General features: G+C 45.6%; 3 protein-coding genes across 5 annotated transcripts in view; 1 reads left to right on the forward strand and 2 right to left on the reverse strand.

The window, feature by feature from the left end:
- LOC146197954 (26S proteasome regulatory subunit 8) overlaps nt 1–5,378 on the forward strand; it is a 38,669-nt gene extending 33,291 nt beyond the window's left edge. Inside the window, exon 12 of the transcript XR_014704918.1 lies at nt 5,228–5,378. The gene's annotated coding sequence lies outside the window, so the exon portion shown is untranslated. The remainder of the gene's footprint in view (nt 1–5,227) is intronic.
- Nucleotides 5,379–5,653: 275 nt separating this feature from the next.
- LOC146197955 (zinc finger protein 711-like) lies at nt 5,654–8,940 on the reverse strand. Of its 3 annotated transcripts, none has more exons than XM_084593242.1 (3): nt 8,510–8,940; nt 7,815–7,957; nt 5,654–7,489 (listed from the first exon to the last, which is right to left on the reverse strand). In XM_084593242.1, the coding sequence occupies exons 1-3, from the start codon at nt 8,765–8,767 to the stop codon at nt 7,138–7,140; spliced, it is 753 nt and encodes a 250-aa protein (XP_084449368.1). In that variant the 5' UTR covers nt 8,768–8,940; the 3' UTR covers nt 5,654–7,137. The 3 variants fall into 3 exon arrangements, with proteins under 3 accessions (XP_084449368.1, XP_084449370.1, XP_084449369.1); XM_084593244.1 differs by having other exon boundaries at nt 7,815–7,977; nt 8,599–8,935; XM_084593243.1 differs by having other exon boundaries at nt 7,815–8,010; nt 8,599–8,921.
- A 3,790-nt stretch (nt 8,941–12,730) lies between these two features.
- On the reverse strand, nt 12,731–19,981 carry LOC146197956 (uncharacterized). Its single transcript, XM_084591828.1, has 2 exons — nt 19,701–19,981; nt 12,731–12,958 (listed from the first exon to the last, which is right to left on the reverse strand). Exons 1-2 carry the CDS (start codon nt 19,860–19,862, stop codon nt 12,731–12,733), a joined length of 390 nt encoding a protein of 129 aa, XP_084447954.1. The 5' UTR covers nt 19,863–19,981.
- Nucleotides 19,982–21,183: the final 1,202 nt, after the last annotated feature.

Genomic DNA, 21,183 nt, shown 5'->3' on the forward strand with positions numbered 1-21,183 from the left:
CCCCAGAAAATCTGGCATCAGTGCTGTGGATGAAAAATCACTAGCATGCCTCTGGCAGGTGACGTAACCGTGCACTGATTGGTAGGCAGTTTGCATGACGTCACAAGACTACATGACGCAGCCAAGTTAGCAGGCGCTCGGGCTTCTCCATTGAGGTGGGAGGGCTTGATGGGATGTTATCCAACTGGGATCATTAGATCCCAAGCCAGGCATGTGGCTTCTAGGTCATGCAGGCACGTTTGTATGGCTTATTGAAGCAGAGCTCTATGTCCATGTTGAGTGGTTTTTCATGTAATGTGGTCGCTTATCATCATCATAAGCCGGACTATACCCACTGCAGGGCAAAGGCCTCTCCCATACTGTTCCAATTAACCCAATCCTGTGCTAGCTGTATTGACTTTTGTTGCCCCCGGCTACACTTTCCTTCCATAAGAATCCAATTGGTTACCCCTAGTGACCATCTGTTATCCTCTCTTTGAACTACATGTCCTGCCCATGCCCATTTCTTTTTGATTTTGAATAGAATGTTATTAAATTGAGTTATTTCTCTGACCCGCTTTGCACGCTTCCTATCTGAGTGCTCCTGGCAACAATTCGCAACAGACTTGGGTGACACATACTCACACACAAACCTCTTCTATGACCTCATTGGGGCTTAGTTGGTGCGCCCGTTCATTGACCCTCCCAAGTTATTCGAGTGGGGCAGGTCACGCAGGGACACCGTTGCAAGTTGTTTTTCTCTTTTTTTTCTTGTGTGCCAGCATGGGCTCAGTTGAGGGGGGGGACGGGGAGCGTCATTTTCGACTGTTCATATGCTCGGAGCCAATGAAGGTAGGGAGAAGATAGGATACCTACTGCTTATGCACGTTTACGAGTTCTACTAGATAGCTTTTCATGGGTCCTTGAACATTACAACTACCATTTTCCATTCCATAGCTCCCTGTGTTGTCTTCAACTTAAATAGAATCCTTTTTGTTAGCCTCCATGTTTCAGCCCCATAGATGAGCGCTGCTAAGATACAACTGTTATAAACCTGCTCCTGTGCTAGTTGCGTTATCCTCTTTCTGCACTACATGGCCTGCCCATTTCTTCTTGATTTCCACTAGAATGTCATTAACTTCAGTTATTTCTCTGACCCACTCTGCCTGCTTCTTATCTCAACGCGTTAAACCTACCATTTTTCTTTCCATAGCCCTCTGCGTTGTCCTCAACTTGAGTAGAAACCTTTTCTTTAGCCTCATTTTAGCTCTATGTAGGTGATTACAGATAAGATGCAGCTGTTGTACACTTTCCTCTTAAGCAATACTGGCAAGCTGCTAGTCATGATCTGCAAGTACTCGCCAAATGCCAAATGCACTCCATCCCAGTCTTATTCTCCTAGTTATTTTCCTTTCATGGTCTGGATCTGCGACTACTGCCTGTCCTAAGCAGACATATTCGCCTACCACTTCCAGTGCTTCGCTACCTATCGTGAACAGCTGTTACTTCCCGAGGATGTTGAACATTACCCTAGTCATCTGCATATTTATTTATTTACAACGTACTGCCGGCCTCAGTCTTGGTCCTTGAGCAGGAGTGGGCTGAACAAAATACGGGAACAAAAATGGACAGCAGGAAAAGCATTACAAGAATTCAACAAAACAAAAATGCAATGATGCAATGACCACAAGGAGGATAAGTGCAGAACAAGTTACCAGCCCAACACAATCAAACACTTCTTGATCTGCGCAAGTTCAGCTGACAATTCCAGCTATAAAAAAAAAACAAACAATAAAAATGATGGAGGGAAGAAATAAGCACTAAGAATGCAGACGAAAATAAAACGTGATATTGAGAACATGGTGAATAAATGGCATCAAAGTTGTAGTGATTTGAAAAAATACACCACGCAGGCTCGAACGCTTGAGCAGGAAACAAAATCTATAAAATATAACGGGTAAGAAAATGGAGCACTCGAAGGCTTGTGTATAACATCTCAAAGATAACTAGATGCTGTCGAGCATGCCACAGAATGACAGGACGGTCGGGCATTCCACTGTACAAGTACTATTTAAATACATCAGTTCTGCAAGAAAACTCCTTCAATATTTTTTGGATGAATTGATCATGTTGGGTGCCTAGAGACTGAATTAATGTACACATGCTTATTTAGTCCTAGCATATCTTGATAAAGTAAATACATGTATTTCAGTCTGTCTTTATACCATCGTAATTTAAGACTCTCCAAGTTTGCTTTCTATATAAAAACGGTCGGAGATACTTGAAATACGAACCTAACCGATTTTCTTTGGATGCTTTCTATTTGTGCGATATTTTTTTGGGTGTATGGGTCCCATACTATTGAGGCGTACTCCAGAATTAGTCTAATATATGTTTTGTACGCTAAAAGACTGATTTCTTGTGTCGACTGTCGTAATGACCTCCTCAAGTAACCAAGCTTGCACATTGCGTTTTTTGAAATATGAGATATATGTTTGTTCTATCAGAGGTCGGATGTAATTACAAGACCCAAGTATTTGTAGTTGCTGACCATAGATAAATTTGCTGTTAGAAAATTTTAAAATGTGTCGTTTTGGTGTAACTGACATAGCGACAGATTTCTTTGCATAAATAGTCATTTGCCATGTGGTGCACCCCGCTTCCACTTTGGCTAATGAGCAATTCAAACAAACCTGGTCATTTAAGCTTTTGATTTCTTGATATAATATGCAGTCATCTGCAAATAATCTTATTTTTAAGTTTACTTCTTTTATTAAATCATTGATACATATTAGAAATATTATAAATATTGAAGTGAGCTGCGATTAGTACTGGAGAGGTTGTGTCTCTTTCCCTAACATTGTTCTTTATTGGTAGCTTATGAGTGTATGCTACATACAAGATACCAATAGAGGCATAAATTGGAGTGTTAGTGAGCAAAGTGCATATATGCAAATGAGAATCAGTAAGGTTAGATGGCACATGGGAGCCATAAATGCTGTCGTATCATATCCTTAAAAAGGAGCTTTAGGGCCAAATTTTAGAAAGCTCCTTACCTATGTGAGGATGCCTTAAAAGTTGCACGCCTTCTTTCAGTCAATTTTTAAATGCACCCTAAATAAGGAGCACTTAATGAGGTGTATATATAAATTTACTGAAGGAGGGCACGCCGCACTTAAGGCATCCTCACTTAGGTAAGGAGTGTTCAAATTTGTCCTAAGTGTCCCACAAACTTTTCTCGCAGCATTTGTCACAGTCAGTGAAAGAAACCAGTGGCATGATTCCAGGAGGGCATGGGCCATGCCAGGTGCATCTTTGGGACGGAAGCAGCTGTGGTGACGCAACATGCGTGCCACTTGATCTTGATTGATGATTGCTTGATGATCTGCCCTAACAAAAAAACATTTACGTGTGCCAATATATGCATTTTCACGTGTTCAGACGATATTTGCATTTCAAGCTATTTTAATAATTCCCTGCTATAGAACTTTTTCTTTCATGCTTTGCTTATATGCAAAAATTGCACACACTTGCTCTTCTGCTCTTTCCTGTAGAAAGAAATGTAATTGCATTCATTTTGATGTCGCGTTTTACTGAATTATATGGTGTATTGTACAAAAAGTGCTCCATGTGAAAGCAGGACAGCGGGTATATGACGCTTGATTATGGTTCGCAATTCAAAATGAGCTTGGAGGGTATTTTTGCTTCATTTATGCTGTATTACATAGCCCCTCACCTTTCTGTACATATCTTTAGGTGAAAGCCTTCAATGCCTCGTACTCGCGACCTGCATCCTGTCCCACTATAGTTGTCAATCATCCTGACTAACATAATTGTAAAACAGCGCAAACAACGATAGACAAGAACTTAGTTGCGCCAGGTACGTGAGAAACGTATCTTAGTTCTTGTCTAGTGTCTTGCCAGCACGGTTGCCATGGAGACCGCCACCGCTAGTTAGTGGTAGTCATAGTGACAGTGATGATGATTTAATGACAGATGATTGTGACATCATCACCTGGTGATGTCATCATGGCTTCACATTGGTTACTGGTCATGACGTCACCAGGAGATTCGCGCATATACGAAGCTGACCCCGCCAGGCCTCTGATCCAGGCATCCATGTGGCGCCTTTCATTTGGCGCTCCCTCAAACGCCGCACCGCACAGCATACAGAAGCAGACGCAGTACAGCAGGTATCAGCGGCGTTTCAAATTAGTTTACAGGAAAGAAAAGGCGCAGTAACTGTCACAATTCTTCACAGGCACCTTAACTGAGCCTTAAGGAAAAGGAGGAAGGTGGGAGTGAAAGAAGGTGCCGTAGTGGAGGGCTTCGGACCACCGTGCAATAGACGCTTTTGTCTTATCGCACTTTAGTGGTCCAAAGTGACCCCCAGTTTTTTTTTATGGCAAGGATGTGTTCCATGCAACCATGGGAATTGCAGCTACATTTTGCTATTAATAACGCACCAAACTTTCGTTTCACTCAGGCTACCTAAAACTTCCTGTGCATCTATCTTTTATGATTCACTTTTATATTGTGCATAACATATGTGAACAAATGTGTTAAAAAATACTGAGAAGTCAACTTTGCTATTTTGCAATTTCATCTTTAGACCTAGGAAGTATGAGTATGCTATGTTGTTTGAGGGTGTTCCATATTTATCTGTCAGAGTTGTGAAAAATTATCTTGTGCCAACTACTGGACTATTCCAGCTCAAACTCCAACCACAAGGTAGCTTGTGACAGCCTACATTAGTGATTAAGTAATTTTTTCTAAAATCGATAGAAAATTGCAGTCTTCTGCAAGGGAACTTTTTGGCCTGGCAAGCAAATCCGCCTATTCAACTGGCTGTGTCATCTGGCAAATTGTGAGGCCTGCCACGCCCTATGTAGGACATTGGTTGCCTCGCAGTTTGCCAGATCGTGTCGAATCGGCTAATCTGCTGTCCATGATGAAACGTTCCTCTGTAGAAGACTGCAGTTTTTTGCAGATTGCTGATAATTCAGGCAGGTTTTGTGTCAAATTACTTATCGAAAAATGTGGACCATCGCAAGCCACCTTGTGGTCGGCGTTTGAGCCCGAATAGTCCGATAGTTTGAGCAGGTGAATTTTTCACAACTCTGACAGGTGAATATGGAATGCCCTGTATTAAATGAATCTCATTTCATTTTAGCTACGGAGCAGGCTGTTGAACCCTAGTAATCTGTATAGTAATTTTAATACCTATCTTTCTGATCTTCCTTTCTAGGTCATTAATCATTCTTTGCAGTTCATCCCCGGAGTAACTTGGCAAAGCAATGTCATCAGCGAATCGCAGATTACTGAGGTATTCTCCACCAACTCTTATCCCTAACTACTCCTCTGAATACTTCCATTAAACAAGCTGTGAATAGTACTGGAGAGGTGTCTCCTTCTCTAACAGTTTTCTTTATCAGTAGCCTATGAGTATATGCTACTACCTCAGTGCTGACCTGGCCATTTTAGACAGTACCACATCTGTGCAATCTCAAGTCAGCTTAATATTTCTTTTGCGGGAAGTATTGCTACATATATCTGCAAATATGCTGGTATATTTATGCATGGCCAAAGCTGGATGTGCTAGAAAACTGGTCATCCGCAGCTCTCATTCCATAAAAAGCATTTATGCAAATGAGGCAAAATGAGAGCAGTGATCTAGCAATGAATTTGCACCGATAATATTCACATCTCACAGAAGCCAGAATATGGCAGAACTGTAATCACACAGGGGATGCAGGTGTAGATGAGTGTGGAGAGGCCTCAAGTGCTTTTCACCAGCCAGCTAAACTCTGCCCCTCATCCTAGACTCAATTCACATGAATAGCAGGAACCGCAGAGAGGGATATCACTGTTTCCAGACGTGAAACAGTTTTCATCGAACAAGAAACACTGGGTAGAGCAACATTCTGTGCCCGGCTGGTCTGGATGGTATGTTGAAAGCGCAAAATGTGTGGCTAGGTGTAATTATTCTTGCTGACCGTATTGTAAAATTTCCACATGTTTCAGTTCGCTCCAACACCTGCGCATGTCAAGAGACTTCCCCGGCGGCGTGCTCTCTGTGGCTATGGCTGCGTGCACCAAGCGAAGCAGTGAAAAGAATAGAGGCAGCATATTTACTTGCCCCTTTTTTTTAACAATTGATCTGTACCTGAGCCCAATGAGCTCTTCCTACAAAAACAAAAAAACAAATTTCAAGCTTCTTACAGGACACGTTCAATGGTAGGCAAACTCACTTAGGGTGACACATGTGGGGATTTATTAGTCATTATTGAACTGTCAAAGCTTAAAAAGGCGAGTGTCCTCCAGTAACAAATATTTCAGGAAGACACTCAAACCTGTTTTAGGGCAGTGAAAAACATGGAACAAAATCAAATACAGGCAATGGCTTGAAAACACTGTGTGGCGAGATCATTTTAGTGGGAAATCACAAATCATGTCACAAAATCCCGCTTTCAAGCACGGTGCTGCATGCATCATTAGCTGTCAAGCCTGATTTGCTGAGTGCACATTTTTTATTGCAGTTTTCTTCAGGCAGTGCTCGATTTTCATGCGCTGTGCAGCTTGAAGGCAAAGCTGGGAAATTTGCCATTGTGGAAAAATGCTTAAAAATTAGTAAAACTCAGTCAAAATAAAAGGCCATGGAGATAGTTGTCTTAAAAACACAGCATAAAAGATTGCACATATGTCTATAGGAATAGCCATATCAGCATAGGAATGTGGCACTTGTGGCGTGCACACAGAAGGCTCTATACAACAGCACGGGCCAATCAGCAGGAAGGTGGTTTACAGCAGCTTGCTCACCAGGGACTATTTCGGTCACAAAAAGTGCTTGCATATGTTGGAGCAGCTGGTTGGAAGGAGAAAAACATCCATTTCGAACAAAAGCTGAGACCCACAGATGATGTCAAGCAGCACAGCAACACATCACAGCTCAAAGCGCTTCCTGTGAAGGTCCATGAGGGTACGGATTTTGGTCTTGGGATGGAAGGCTTTGTTGTCATATTGGGGGGATCTTGCACCGCTGCGCACTGGCAACATACATCAGCCAAAACCAGCAAAGCGTAAATATTGACACGCTACACTGGTCCACATCATCGAGAATAGACAGTTTATGCAGGGCGTGAGTGGCTTAGCTGGTCGTCACCGATGTCCGTGTGGCTTGGGCGGCGTGCCGTTTTTCTCGTGTTTCCTCAAGTGGGCGCCCAGCAACCGTCGCGACTCGTACACCCTGCGGCAGTAGGAGCACTTGTATCCCCTGCCGCTGTGGTGCATGTCCAGGTGTGCCTTGATCTCAGTCTCGTAGCGGAACAGGCGGGTGCAGGAGCAGCGGAAGCAGTACCCTGCGCTCCGGTGTGTGCCCAGGTGGCGCGAGTAGGCATCGCCGCCGTCGAACGAGCGGCCGCAGAAGGTGCACCGGAATGGCGAGCGGCTGCCGTGATCGCTGCCCCGGTGCAGCAGAAGTGCTGACGCCGACGCGAACGACTGGAAGCACCTGCAACAGTAACGAGCCGACAGTTGCGCACGACGCTGTATGCGAAAGCATAAAGCACTGCTATAGCCTTGTTAGAATTTTCGGTACAAGAGTAAAGCCCTGGTCGCGTGTCCGGGCTGATTCTCGGCAGTAGTAGTTGACCCGCCATGCATTTTACCGTCAAGACACTCTTCTACAGCTCCAATACTCGGTCCAGCCACAGCAGTCGGATGGCAGACTCGAACTGACGTTACCGTTAAGGTCCAATACCACGTTTCGACGCCATGCAAGTGTGCCCCTGCGGCACGACGTTGCGTCACGTCCAGGGAACCGCTCGGTTGCGTACCTGGAGCACTGGAAGGGTCGTTCTCCTGTGTGCCGTCGCTGATGCACCACGAAGTCGTGGAGGCTGCTGAACTCTCTATGACACGTAACGCACGTGAGGCTGCCAGAGTCGTTCCGCCGGGCCAGGGTCACTGCGCCGCACCACTGGTGTAGGAAATGGGGCGCTGGGATGAGGTAGGTGTACGTCACCGATGGCGCTGCGCATTAAGACCACGACTCGGGTTGTGGAAAGTGAAATAGAGCACGCGAATATCGTGCAACGATATATAGCTGGCACACCTCGTTCAGAAGGAGTGTCTTTGGGGGCCTGCGCGATTCGTTATGAGACACTTTCGGAGCGCGTGGCTGCCAGCTTTACCGCTATTCCTTAATCTGATTCACGATAAAAATTGCATGCTACATTAGTTTTAATGACAAACACTGATGTCGGCGTTATCGCGAGCTTCAAAGCCGCTGGATGCCCACTGGGATGCATTCCCAAGCCCACTGGACATTCGCAGGCCGCACACACTAGTCATAGAATGAGCTGCTTAGGCAAACTGTGTTTCACGTGAGGCTATGAACAGCCAGCTTCACACCAACATACTGATCTAAAACCACGTTCATTGATTGGGTGCATTGTAAAAACGGCATACGCCATTTCCCGCGCTAAATATTTGTTCCCTCGCAAGTGCCTGCTACCAGGCCGGCACCTACCTGTACCAGCGACGGTAAAATGCGCTTCCACGAAAAGCGTGCGCCACTAAAGGTGTAAACGACAAGGAGTTCCGGGCGTCGTGCAGTACCTTTCTGGCGCCTCGTCATGATGCCGGCGTAGCAGTGTACGGAGAGACGGTTGCACTGCTGCTGTTTCTGCCCCGCCGAATTTGCAGCGGCCAGCAGTGGGATCACGTGCGCCCCAGCAGCACTGCGATAACCATGGTGATCTGTGCGCCACCGCCGTCCCATGCGCATGAAAAAAGATTCTATACGCTCGTGTGAGATGGCACTATCTCAAATGCGTCTTTGTCTGAGGCGGGGAGGGGACGAGGCCTCGCTTTCCTTTCGCCGTGCGCGCCGGGAAAAGTTAAGTTTTCAGTGCGCTGCGGAAGACAGTCCAATCTTCTGTTTTGTAGACCTCTGGCAGATAAACCATGTCCAGCTGTTCTCGGTTATAGCTTTGCTTAGAACGTTTGGGGCGATATGTTATCTCTGCTGATAATTCCAGGCCAGTCTGTAAGCACAGGGCTTCGCTGGAACGAAGAAATGCCTAATGCAGATTTCGAAAATGCTCATGTTCCATGTTCTTTCGTATAGATATGTATGTTGTACACGTTTCGTATACCCTTTCCGTATATGCGTTCTTTCTTCATCAGTAATTTCTCGAGAACTGTGGGACAAGACGTGGCTAGCACTGCTAAAATGACTCGAGCTAGAAGAGTCCAGCGGACAAGCGTTGTCCAGTGTCCGTGACCAGTAGTTGCAAATGTCTGGGGTGATGGGGGTTGGGTAGCAGGCGTACTTTTAGCAAATATGTCAAGACGTCAAACACCGAGCTTACAGCAACTACCGAAGCACATCAGAGCGACAACGGGCGAAATAGAACAGAAACGAGTAAGTCGCCGGCGCAACGCTTGCTCGTAAGGTTTTCAAAAGCATCGTTGTCCCAAAGGTGGAGGACGAGTGCTGCGCGAAGCCAACTCTCCCACTCTTGTGTTTACCTTTCGGCATTCTTTTTTCGTCATGGATGCAGCTAGCACAGGACCGGTTTAATTGAAGGAATATGGGAGAGACCTTTGCCCTGCAGTGGGCATAGGCCGGCTGATGATGCTGATATTTTCGTACTGGTAATGACGCACATACTTATATGCAAAGATTCGAATTATGCAACATTGAATGAAACTTCTTGAGCACATTTGCCGTCATAGCTCTCGCAAGAAGAAACAAAAGTACTTTTGCAAAACAATTTGTATTTTGGTAGCTTAGCTTGCAGTATAGTGCATATCTGCAGGCTATACTTTCGCTTAGTGCTTTTCTGATTGTGGTGATGATAAAAACTTTTGCTGAAACAGGGTTTGGGAGCAACAGAGTGGCCGTGCTCGTCTCGCACCCGTTTAACCAGGGCTCGTTTGAAACACCAGCAAGAAGCAGTTGAGAAGGGCCTATCGGGAAGGGATAGGGTAAAGGGGGAGGATGACATTTTCAGTACATGCTCACACCATGTGGAAGATATCACAGATTTGCCCAGAGTGCGGGCATCTCCCATCCATGTTTAGGATCGTATGTTTTATGATTGCAAGGCAGATTAGCCCCTTTGCAGGAGCCGGGTAAATATGGTGCTTGTCGCTATTTCAGCTATTGCAGTTAGCCATTTAAAACTTTATTTGTTGCGTCTTAACGGCGCACGGCCTTATCACTTAGCGCACGGAACGATTTTGCACTCTTTGTTCATGCTCTTTGTCGCGAGACGTGATGTTATCAATTTTCTTTATTGCGCAAGATGCGCCGAGATGTATCGCGAAAGGTCCCGGCCATGCGCGTATGTTTCTACAATGTCATTCACTGGCTGTGCTAGTCACATTTTGCGTCTTTATCTAGATGTTTCTGCGACGAGTTTAAATTGAGGCCTGACGAGTGCATCGGGCATTCGTACTTCAACGACCAGCGAGCGCGCTTCCTGCCGACGCCTAATTGCTTAGTTCTTTTGCGAGCGCTATCAGCCCACTAATAATAATAATAATAATAATAATAATAATAATAATAATAATAATAATAATAATAATAATAATAATAATAATAATTGGTTCAAAGGAAGGGAAAGGCGCAGTATCTGTCACACGTACTCTGTGGACACCTGAACCGCGCCGTAAGGGAAGGGATGAAGGTGGGAGTGAAAGTGGAAAGAGAGAAAGGGGAGCCGTAGTGGAGGGCATCGGATTAATTTCGACCACCTGGGGATCTTTAACGTGCGCTGACATCGCTAAGCACACGGACGCCACTTCGTTTTGGCTCCATCGAAACGCAGCCGCCGAGGTCGGGTTCGAACCCGGGAACTCCGGACAGTAGTCGGGCGTCTTACCACTGCATCACCCCGGCGGGGTCAATCAGCCCAATAAAGAGTTTATTTCGGTGCAGTACCGGTCTCTTCGATTGTTTCTTACGGAATTGTCACCACTACGTGACACTATGATATTTTAGGACGTCCTTGAACTGCAGAAGCAGCTGATTTGTCTCCGAGGCAGAAGAGCTGGTGAGGAGGCCAATGAGTAAGCGCTCGGGCAGCCACGTCAGCGGCGTTATTACCACGACCAGGAGCCCAAATGATTTTTTTCCGGTGTTGGATCAGTGACAGTCCGTCTTAGAATTCGACTGGCTAAGCGGGAGATCACCCCTGTCGGTTAATGATCGCATGCTTGCCAAGAATCCCTGATTATGATTCCCGAATTGGGGTTCGTGGCAGCAAGCGCTGTACTGCTTCCTCGGCTCGCGCTGAATTCTTGGCTCGGAAAGAGAGTCCATCAGCGTGCTTTCCCTGGTGAATGGATGGCAGTTCCGTGGAAGCCCTTTCTCTAATGTACGCAAGATCCCTCGCATTTTCTTTGTGTTTAGATCTGCTCTCTCTCAAAGGAAAGGTGCATTTTTGAGAAAAAAAAAAATCATCGGATACACTCGAGGGACAGCTTTTCAGGAACTGCTGGAATGAAAACTTCAGGTGCCGGACAAACGCAGCGTGGGTTTGTAAATGTATTCCTAACAGGCCTAAATTAGTGCGAATACACAAGATATTATATAGTTATGGTTTATTAAAAAACGAAAAGAATGACTCCGGAGCCATTGGTGGCTCCAACGTCGTCTTAAATGTTCCTCTGAATAAAAGTAAAAAAAAAAAAAAAATTGCTCAGAAAACTGAAGATTACGGTTTTCTGTCGCTCCACCTCAACCAAAGGAAATTCGCGTAAGAAGTGCGAATCTTAAGAAAGGCATATATATCTGCACTCATAGTTTACACCGGTATTTGGCAAGGGCTTCATGCTCGTATCAATAGGTAGTTTGTACTTGTATCCGCAAGCAAGGAGAGTCATCGGATGGAAAGACAAGTATGGCTGATCGTCGATGCATGTTGCAGTCCTGGAGGTGCCATATTGGCCGTACTACAATCTCCAACTCCGAACCATTCTGCCCCCTCCCACTGCCTTACCTTTCAGATCCTACAGAAAGATTTGCCTCAGTTCTAAACGACTCTGCAGCCAAGTCGAAGTATATACCGATTATAAGATTTAAATGTTTTAGCACTTTTTTCATCGGTATTATGCTATATTTGTTGGGTTTTAGATGCACAGCCCACAGTCTTCGGACAGTGAAATGTGGGATGCGCGGCGATCTAATTTGCTAAGACACTCTTTCTCAGTTGCCACTGAATTTTTCAGCGCATTCTTTTCTCTCACGTATAATCTCCCTGAGAAAAAGTTACGTTTTTTATGGTTCTCCAGTACTGTGTGTCGTTGTCAATCAATGCCTCATGTGTACTATTCAGGCAGCCCATTTCATTTTATATATATGCGTTATTTTTCATGCTTTATTTGTTACTATCGCTTTACCATCCGCTCTTCCTGACAATAAAATGAATGCAGAGTTACAATTCAACATTCCCAGTCGCTTCAGTTGTTTCGATCTTCAAGTGCATAGAGGAGGAGGAACGGCACTTCATAATTCTGGAAGGTCTTCAGTCTTTTCCCTGCGAAGAGATGGTAGTAGCCATATTTCGTTCAGTAAGTTCAAAGAAAAGACAACATGGAGCATATGACATGCAAACCATAAATTTCCCAAATTATCACCAGCCGCTTCGTTCTTAGGAAATCTCGGAAGCTGGTTGGCGCACGCGGCTTGAAGGACCAACGGCACGCCGCACAGGTAGAAACAGTAAGCTTCGTCGCCCCACTACAGTGCAGCCAGTGGCACCTGTGGCGAGGGTACCTCGAGACGCGGCGATGGGTTGAGGCTCCTGGAGAGCGGAAGGTTCCAGAGCGCGGCTGCCGTATGATCAAAGGGGAAAGACATCCTTGGGCTGCCGCTGCATGACGGGCACACCACCATGTCGGGTAGGGTCTGCGGCCCCAGCAAGGAGGTGGGGCATGCCAACGCGATTGTAGGGTGGCTGGGGGGTACCTGCGCATGAAAGGTCACATACTGCGCGGGACGACGATTTCAAGACAGCAATACTGGAATAATCGCTCATTAGGACAAAGACTGCAAGAATGTGTGATTCGTTCGGAGTTATAGAATAATGGTCTCGCACGCCACTTCTCGCTTTAGAAGAGGGATGGAGGTGGAGTGCAGAGTCTGTGTCCTTCATTGGCATGCGACCAGGAAATGACGCTTCAAAGGTGGAAGAGTGTTCTGTCTGGAGTCTCATTAAGCGGAATTCCGTATGGCGTTGCTGTTTAAAGATAAATTTGTTATACAGTGGTCTTAAAAGGGAAGCATAAGGCAAACAATTGAGCGACAACTGTCACCAAGCATGCACAATAACTTCAATTCAACGCAGACTCTCTAAGTGGTTATGTCGTTGTGATTGTTGTTGGCGTTGTCGACAAACGCTGGCGCCCATAAAAAAAGGCGTCGGCGAGCGACATCCAGATTTCCCCTCTTTCGTATCCAAATTGTGGCGCAGCCGTGCTCCGGGTAGCGTCACATTTCACTTCACTTCCCATTTATAGCATGCATCTGGCCGTCAGGTTACAGGCCGTTCGCGGTAAGGATTCGAACTGACGACTTGTGTATCTCGAATTGTATCATATCTCAACCCACCGCATGACCTCGCGCAACGGGTGCCGCCAAAGGAGGAGGATGAGGGGAGGCGGAGCCGCCAGAGAAGCAGAGAGAAGGCATTGCGTTACTGATCACGTGATGGCGCGTGATGGTGACAGGAAGAACCGTCGGGGGAGCAGCCGTCGTTGCCGTCGTGGCAAAGCATCGCACAACCAGCTTTCACATTCATGCACGTAGGCAGTCACAAGTGTCTGCTGAATTTTTTCCCTGGCTGAGGCGTTGAAAATTCACACGATATTGTACCGTAAAACTGTGCTATGCTAGCCATCATAACTGTGCTTCGGTTGAGGATATAAGAGGGAGAGGCACGTGCGAGCCAAAGGACGCGCCACGACGATGGGGGAGGAGGACGCGTGGCCGGCCACAGCCGCGCATAGGCTTTAACATGGGTGGATGTATTTATTATAAGAGCGTTCCTTTGAAACGAGGTGGCAGCAGTTTCCACCATGGTCGGCATTTTTTTTTTTTTTTTATGGATGGATAGATGGAATATAGGAGCGTCCCCTTTGAAACGGGGTGGTAGCAGTAGCTATCATGCTCATTTTTTTCCCTATATTTCTAGTTCCTGAATTTTTGTTTCTACATTACGAACATTATGTCACTTCTCTGCTTTTAAGCCACCAATCTTCCAGTCGTTTTTTGCTAGCTTCCACCGCCGGTTTATTCACCCGGCCACTGGTATCTCTAAACCCCAGAGCTTCAGGAACAGTGACTGCGCCTGCATCAACTTACGGATAGATACCATTAGATTCGAGTATAATACGGTCAATTGTTTCACTGGAGTTACCACATACAGCACATGCGTCATCTTCATTGTTAAACTTCTTTTTGTAGCTGTGTGTTCTAAGGCACCCTGATCTAGCTTCAAAAAGTAGGGCACTGCCTCTTGAGTTATCAAAGAAACCTTCCTTCCTGATCTGCCTTCTCCACTTTCAGTATAATTCCACACTGTTTCTTTTCCATCGAAGTTATCCAAATTTTACCTTCTGTGTTTTTCACCTGCTGCTTAACGCTCTTTATTTCTTCGTCCTTGTGACCAGCATACTTACTGGTTAGTTTCCTAGTTCTTTTCCTCCATTGTGAGTCAACGCTTTTTAAGTATAGGTATTTAAATACTTTAGCTGCTCATCTCTTACTATCCAATTTCCTCAGGCGTTCCTCATATAATATTTTACTCTGAGCTTCCGGTACTTCGAAAGATGCCCACCCCAAATCTCCCTGTACCGCCTCAATTTGTGGTTTTGCCGTGGGCACCTAGTGCTAATCATCCAACGGTTCTCTGATTTATTTCTAATGTCGACTGTACCTCTGGTTTTAGGCACAATACAGCATTTCCGAAAGTAAGTCTGGGCACCATAATTCCTTTCCAAATACCCCTCAAAACCTCATACCTGTTGTATCCCCACAATGCCCTATGCTTCATTATCCTGGCATTTCTTCGCCCTTTGACCTTAAGTGATTGCTCATGCTTTCTAATGTATGCCAATCTTTCGTTTACGCATACACCGAGATATTTATATTCTGCTACTCTGGGTATTTCATGGCCTTGTATTTTAAGACCCTGATCAGTTGAGCCGTTGAAAATCATCAGACCCGACTTAACTGCGCTGAAACTGAAGCCTAGAACGTCCCCTTCGTCTCCGCAATACTTAACTAGCGTTTGCAATTCTTCCAGACTCTCAGCTAGCAGCACAATATCGTCTGCATACATCAAACCGGGGAGGCGCTGCTCTACCGCCTTTCCACCTAATCTGTATGACAGGTTAAAACCTAGGTTACTGTCTTGTATCCTCCGTTCCAGGTTTATCATATAAAGCATGAACAGCAGCGGTGATAGAGGACCGCCTTGTCTTAATCCTTTGCATACTTTGACATCTTCCGTTTATCCACTAAAATCCCTTGATAATTTGAAAGTAGCGACTTTCTGTGAACTATGCCGCCGCGCACCCTCGCCGATCCTCCTCTCTCACCTCTCCCATCGAACGGTGATTGGCTCCGCGGGCGGTCTTCGGGAAAAGCGCGCGATAAGTTCGCTCTTTTTGTGTTTTCATTTTTCGTCGGCGACATTTTTTGGGCAGCCGCCGCTGCTACGACCGGACTCCCTGATATTGCGCGCTTGCACCTCGCGTTATTCGCGCTCCTTTAGTGCAGCACTATGCCCAGTTGCTGCGCATTTCAGTGCACAAGCCAGCGTGAAGAAGGCTTTGTTCTTTTCGCGGTTCCGAGCGGCAAGAAATACACCGTTAGAAGAAAAAAGTGGCTGCACAACATCAGCCGCAAGAACTTTACGCCGACGAAGACTGCCCATCTCTGCGAGATACTGTGCATTTCTTGCAAGCGACTGTGTATACTAAAACTGCATGCAAGCGCATCACTTATCTGACAATCTCACTTAATTCACTGATCATTTTGCGTCGTTATGCGTGTTGTTTTCACTTCATGGTTCCGCTCAACGTGTTATAATAGCGACGGCTGATGCATACAATACGCATACATTCGCATACAATACCGGGCCCACTTTAATTTCCGAACCTAGGTCTCGCTTTTCAACAATAGCGCGTGCAATGAGGGAGATTATTAAGCATTAATAGGCTTATGTCGCAGGAAAGCGTGTAGAGAACTCGTCCACAGAACGTGTCCGCAAACTATATATCCGCACATCAAAAATTTCCCTTTAAACCCTTAAAATTTGACCTAATCCGAATCTGGCGAAAATTGGTGTCGATAACCTAACTTGAATATGGCGAATTCAGTGGTTACGTCCAAATTTCGGGACCTCCCGCAAAATGCATCCCCAGGAACCCTCCGAATTTGACCTCATCCGAATGTGGCCAAAATCGATTTCTAACCTATAATTTGGGTGTGGCGAATTCAGTGAAGTCGAATCCAAATTTCGGTGGTCGAGAGGGCCAAATTTTGGGGTGCGGACACTTTCCTTGGATAACGGGAAATCGGTGCGCGGATCTTTTGCTCTCGGTTACGGCTCGACATCACCTCAAGGTCGCCGACAGCGGGAGCTAAAGGCGTTTCATGCTTAATAGAAAAAGTTCATATTTGTTTTCCTGCCGCCGTGAAAATTCTCAACTACAAAAACGTTTAAGCCGTTGCATGTGCACTGCGCGGTGCCAAACTCAGACTGAACCTTAATGAAAAATTTTAGGACGGCCATCAAAGCAAATGTCCCAACTTGTTCCCAGCAAACATCCCACTACTAAAACTCCACTCGTGAGCAACTTCATAAACTGTACTTCCGCAAAAATAAGTTCGAGGTGAATCTAAATTTAACTAACAATTGATATGCTGAAAATATTCTGGAATGTTCAAATATATTATAAATATTAAGCTTCACATACTATGCCGTGTTGAGACAGACGGTATTGAAAAGTCAAAAGGAATGTGAGATGTATGCAGCAAGTAGTTTTGTTCGTGCCGCAAGCGCTTTTAATTGGCACTTTCATCGCGCGTACAAGACGCTAATTTATGTGGCTCGTGGCAGTCAAGCGTGTCGCATGTCTTACTCTAATTAAAAGGAACTGTGAGAAGGTATAAAGCTGCGGATACTTACTGTGACAATTACTAATTCTTAAGGATAAATTATAATGGGGCTTAAAGTTATTCATCAAAATAAATATTGATATAGAATTACGCACAGAATTAGAGCGGCTTTACGCAGCAAAATAATGCCCACTTAAAATGACTAATCAGTATAGAGTTACTCGCAACTTATGACTTAAAGTTACTGAACAGACGATCACTCGAATGAGCCAGAAACATTAGTTGTGTGGGGCCCGCAGCCCCTTTCAGTGCTTTCAATCCATGCGCGCTTTTTCCGGTTTGTATTGGTGTTTGCACGGGCAGCGAGAGAGCGCATGAGTGCGCTAGCAATCGTGGGGGCGGAATTTTATCTGCGGGGAAACGAAGGTAGATAAGCGCGTCGCAAGCAAGGCTCGAAGGCCTTTTGCCTGGCTGGAGGTCAGCGATGGGAGCTGCGCGACCAATGAGCTACATGAGCCAGCGGGATGTGCACTGACGATAAGCCTTGCTGACGATGGAAAGAACTGCCAGACGAAGTCGGAAGCAGTGGCTGCAGTCGGAAAAGAGGGGATTCGTCACTCGTCGGGCGAGACCATGGCTCGCGGACCCGTTTTCTAAAAGGCGAGGTTTTCAGTCACGTAGAGATCTTTAATGTGGTAATCGTTGGTAGTTAAGCGGAGTCAGAAGGCGTCAGCTTTCGCACTTTTTCTGAATAAATTGCCCCCAAGAATTTGTTTTGACCACACTGCGTTTTTACCGCTTTTGATATGCAATAAGGGCGATATACTGTCGACCTGCTGTGTTCGTTTGTCTTAACCGCTTATTTCCCTAAGCCGAGTTCTTAGTATATTCGCCCCTACAAGCCGACAAAGTGGAACAGCTTAAGAGTTGAACGCTTCAAAATCGTTCAAGTGCGTTGTGGCATTGTTGAATTAACTGCAATGTCGGAGTGGCCTATTTAGTTCTTTCTGCAGTGATTACTCAACTTGTAGCATATTTTTCAGTTGCGATTTCTGCGGTGCATTTCCCTGCTGTTGAATTCTCAGAGTACTGGCGCTTGAGGACTGCCTATGTCTTGGACCCAAATCTCCTTTTCATTTAAAAGTGCAGTCTTTGTCAAAAGTATGCAGCCCAATCACTTTTGTTCTAAAGCCAAGTAACGAGGCTCGTAAAGCAATGCTAGCGTTCGAAATCTCATAGATGACACATCTCGCCGTCATTCTCCTCTAGGCTACATTCATATTACAGTATTGCTCCCAGCAGCCACGTTACAGTGCTTAGAAGCCAACCTCTAGGGCCGTATACTTTTGACAAAGACTGTACCTTGCCGTTCACGAAACTGCATACTTTTGAGCGGCTCCAGTAAGTTCTAAATATGCATTTTCTATTCACTTGTGCAGCTTTGGTTCACAAACGAAAGGCGTTGAAGAAAAGAAGCACATCTGTGTACTGTCTGTACAAAATGCAGTGATGCCACAAGGAGAACCAGACGTTGCTGAAGATTTTATAGTGCGTTCAGCGTCTCATCTAGATTCTTCATGTGGTTTTATGGAGTATGCCGCAAAGAATTTACATGTATTTTTGTGCATTCTTTCAGTGATTTCCACATATGCGGTTTGTTAGCGCGACATTAACCTTTCACCAAAGTAAGCATAACAGGCAGAAATTGTTTGTTTTATTACAGGTATTACGGGTCTACTGGCACCGGCTGCGGTGCCAGCAGACGTTTTGTTGGCATGGTAAGAAAATGCTGTTTAAGCCCGCTCCTCCGCGGTGACAACGGAGTGCCCGAATTTGAACCTAACAGAGCTGGCAATGTTTCGGCGGAGGCGAAAAGCAGAATGCTTCCGTGTGCTGTGCGACGTTAGGACACGTTAAGATATCCCCAGGTGGTCGAAATTATCCTAAAGCCCTCCACCAAGGCACTTTTGTCTCCTTTTTTTGCTCCTTCTCTACTTCTTCCCCCATAGCGTGGCAAGGTGTCCTCCTGCGTTACCGAGCCCTAATTTTCTACAACCACAATTATTATTTTTAAGACACCATAAAAAAAAAAGCGACTTTTCTAGGTTTCGCAAAATATATGGTATAATATTGAATGTCACAGATGCATGCGAAATACCCCACTATAACATTGTGCTTGTGTACTCTCGGAGAATGACTGCCGTACAGTCACAGAGGCCCTCGACTTCGTAAAAATATGGAATTTTATCGTTCGAACTGTGCCTTCTATTTATAATGGTGTGTGGCGCTCCGTGAAAAAAGTAGCTTACTTTCGAGGAAGCGAGCTCAGCCCTAGTGCGTGCTGCTGAAGCGCTATGAAAAAGAGTGGGCCCAAATAAGGGAGGCGCCCGTAGCAGACGACGCGCCAGCGGCATTCGCCGAGTAGAGCTGCTGGCCTCGAATTCGGCGGGGTGCCTCGATGCATTCGCCTCCTACGAATCCGGCGCCGAAAAAGCCGCTCTCTCTCTTGGATCAGGTGCAGCTACCAGAATTCCCGAGAAACCTCGCAAAAGCGGATGTGAGGAAGGCGGCGGCGTGCACTCACGTCAGGAGGGCCCAGAAGCGCACGGCGTCGGATGCAAACGCAGAGGAGAACAGTCAGCGTCAACGCCGCGATCAACACGCTGGCCCCGAGCAGCCAGTAGGGCAACCGGTCCACGTTCATCTCGTAGATTCCGGGAAGCAGCTGGTACTCGGCTCCATCCATCCGCTGCTGGGCTCCAATGGCCTTTGGTGGAACTTCATCGGATACCAAGGGAATAGTTCTTGGGACATGCCCTGAATCTTTAGTGGTAATTTAGGCAAACGTGTTGCAGAAAGAACGGCCCGACGAGCCTTTTTTTTTTTTTTGGCTCAGGCCAATTTGTTATCTTGTCTACCCCTTGGACGAATAAATGTTATTATTATTACCCTAAACAGTACCTTCAAAGAGCTTCGAAGCAGTCAGAAACAGTTATTTGAAGCTCACGCCGAGTGGTGCGAATATTTTTGAAAGAGTGAGGTATATATTAGCCATGGCGCAGCTGCCACTTTACGTCAGCATTAATTTTGGCCTTCCGAGTTCAATTTTTAAACTGTATATGGCGCAGTAATTACAAATATATATTGGGCCATTTCATAAGCAAAGTACGAATTAAGAACTCATGTAGCTGCGCAGCAAATGTAACGCATTGCTCCCTAACTGACCCGGCCTCAAGGGGGCTCGTGACAGAGTGGCGCAATGACTCCTGGCGCAATGACTCGCTTTGCTCGTGCAGAACGCAAGTACAGCTCAAAGAAACAACGGGTGGCGCGTGTTTTGCAAACCTTTCAGTCCGGTTACTTTTGGCAACGTCTGTACAGTGATGTCCCTTGTTTGGTTATGATACAGTCTAACTGTGTATGAATTATCAAAAATACGCGGGCAGGTTATGTGCACTTAATATCACACGATTTACTGTCGGACCAGCGAAGCTGTATAGTTAAAGCTCGATATTCATGAAAAGGAAAGAGGAGAACTAGCGATACCCCCTAATCGGCACGTGTCAGAATGTCAACTAAATCTTGGGCGCCGCGGACTACTAGTGGAATATGGCATCATTCCACGCATATGTGTTGATCGAATTACTAATCCATAGTGGCTGTGTTTAGAGACCCACTGTGTGCCGTATTTGTTTTTTAGTTATCTATTTAACAATACAGCAAATTCAACCGCGTCTTTACATAGAGGACTATGAAGAAAATTGGACTTCAAAAGGAACAGGATTAACAAACACCAAATGCATCAACATGAAACTGTACAAAATTTGCTGAGGTTATCATCCAGAGAACATTCTTCCCAACACACACTGGCAATATAATTCACGTTTGAATTATTTCGGGACAGAAGGAACATCAGAAAGCGTAACTGCGAGAGCTGTATGGCTGAATAACCTGAGTGTGGTTTGCTTGTTCTCCAGGTAATACTTGTATGTGTGCTTCTTACCATATATTGATTTGTCATTTTATTATCTAGATCAGTTGTTCTCATTTTTATTTTATACTTAATT

Source organism: Amblyomma maculatum, chromosome 2 (genome assembly GCF_055883805.1).
Source record: "Amblyomma maculatum isolate TAMU_Amacu chromosome 2, ASM5588380v1, whole genome shotgun sequence".
In the NCBI taxonomy this organism is placed as follows: Eukaryota; Metazoa; Arthropoda; class Arachnida; order Ixodida; family Ixodidae; genus Amblyomma; species Amblyomma maculatum.

Excerpts from the sequence above, each read along its gene's own strand:
- LOC146197955 (XM_084593242.1), bottom strand. The coding sequence starts at position 8,767 with ATGCGCATGGGACGGCGGTGGCGCACAGATCACCATGGTTATCGCAGT. Across the intron at positions 7,958-8,509 it reads TTTTACCGTCGCTGGTACAG|TGGTGCGGCGCAGTGACCCT; the intron begins GTAGGTGCCGGC and ends TTCCTACACCAG. Across the intron at positions 7,490-7,814 it reads CGACCCTTCCAGTGCTCCAG|GTGCTTCCAGTCGTTCGCGT; the intron begins GTACGCAACCGA and ends TTACTGTTGCAG.
- LOC146197956 (XM_084591828.1), bottom strand. The coding sequence starts at position 19,862 with ATGGATGGAGCCGAGTACCAGCTGCTTCCCGGAATCTACGAGATGAAC. Across the intron at positions 12,959-19,700 it reads CGCTTCTGGGCCCTCCTGAC|GTACCCCCCAGCCACCCTAC; the intron begins GTGAGTGCACGC and ends TTTCATGCGCAG.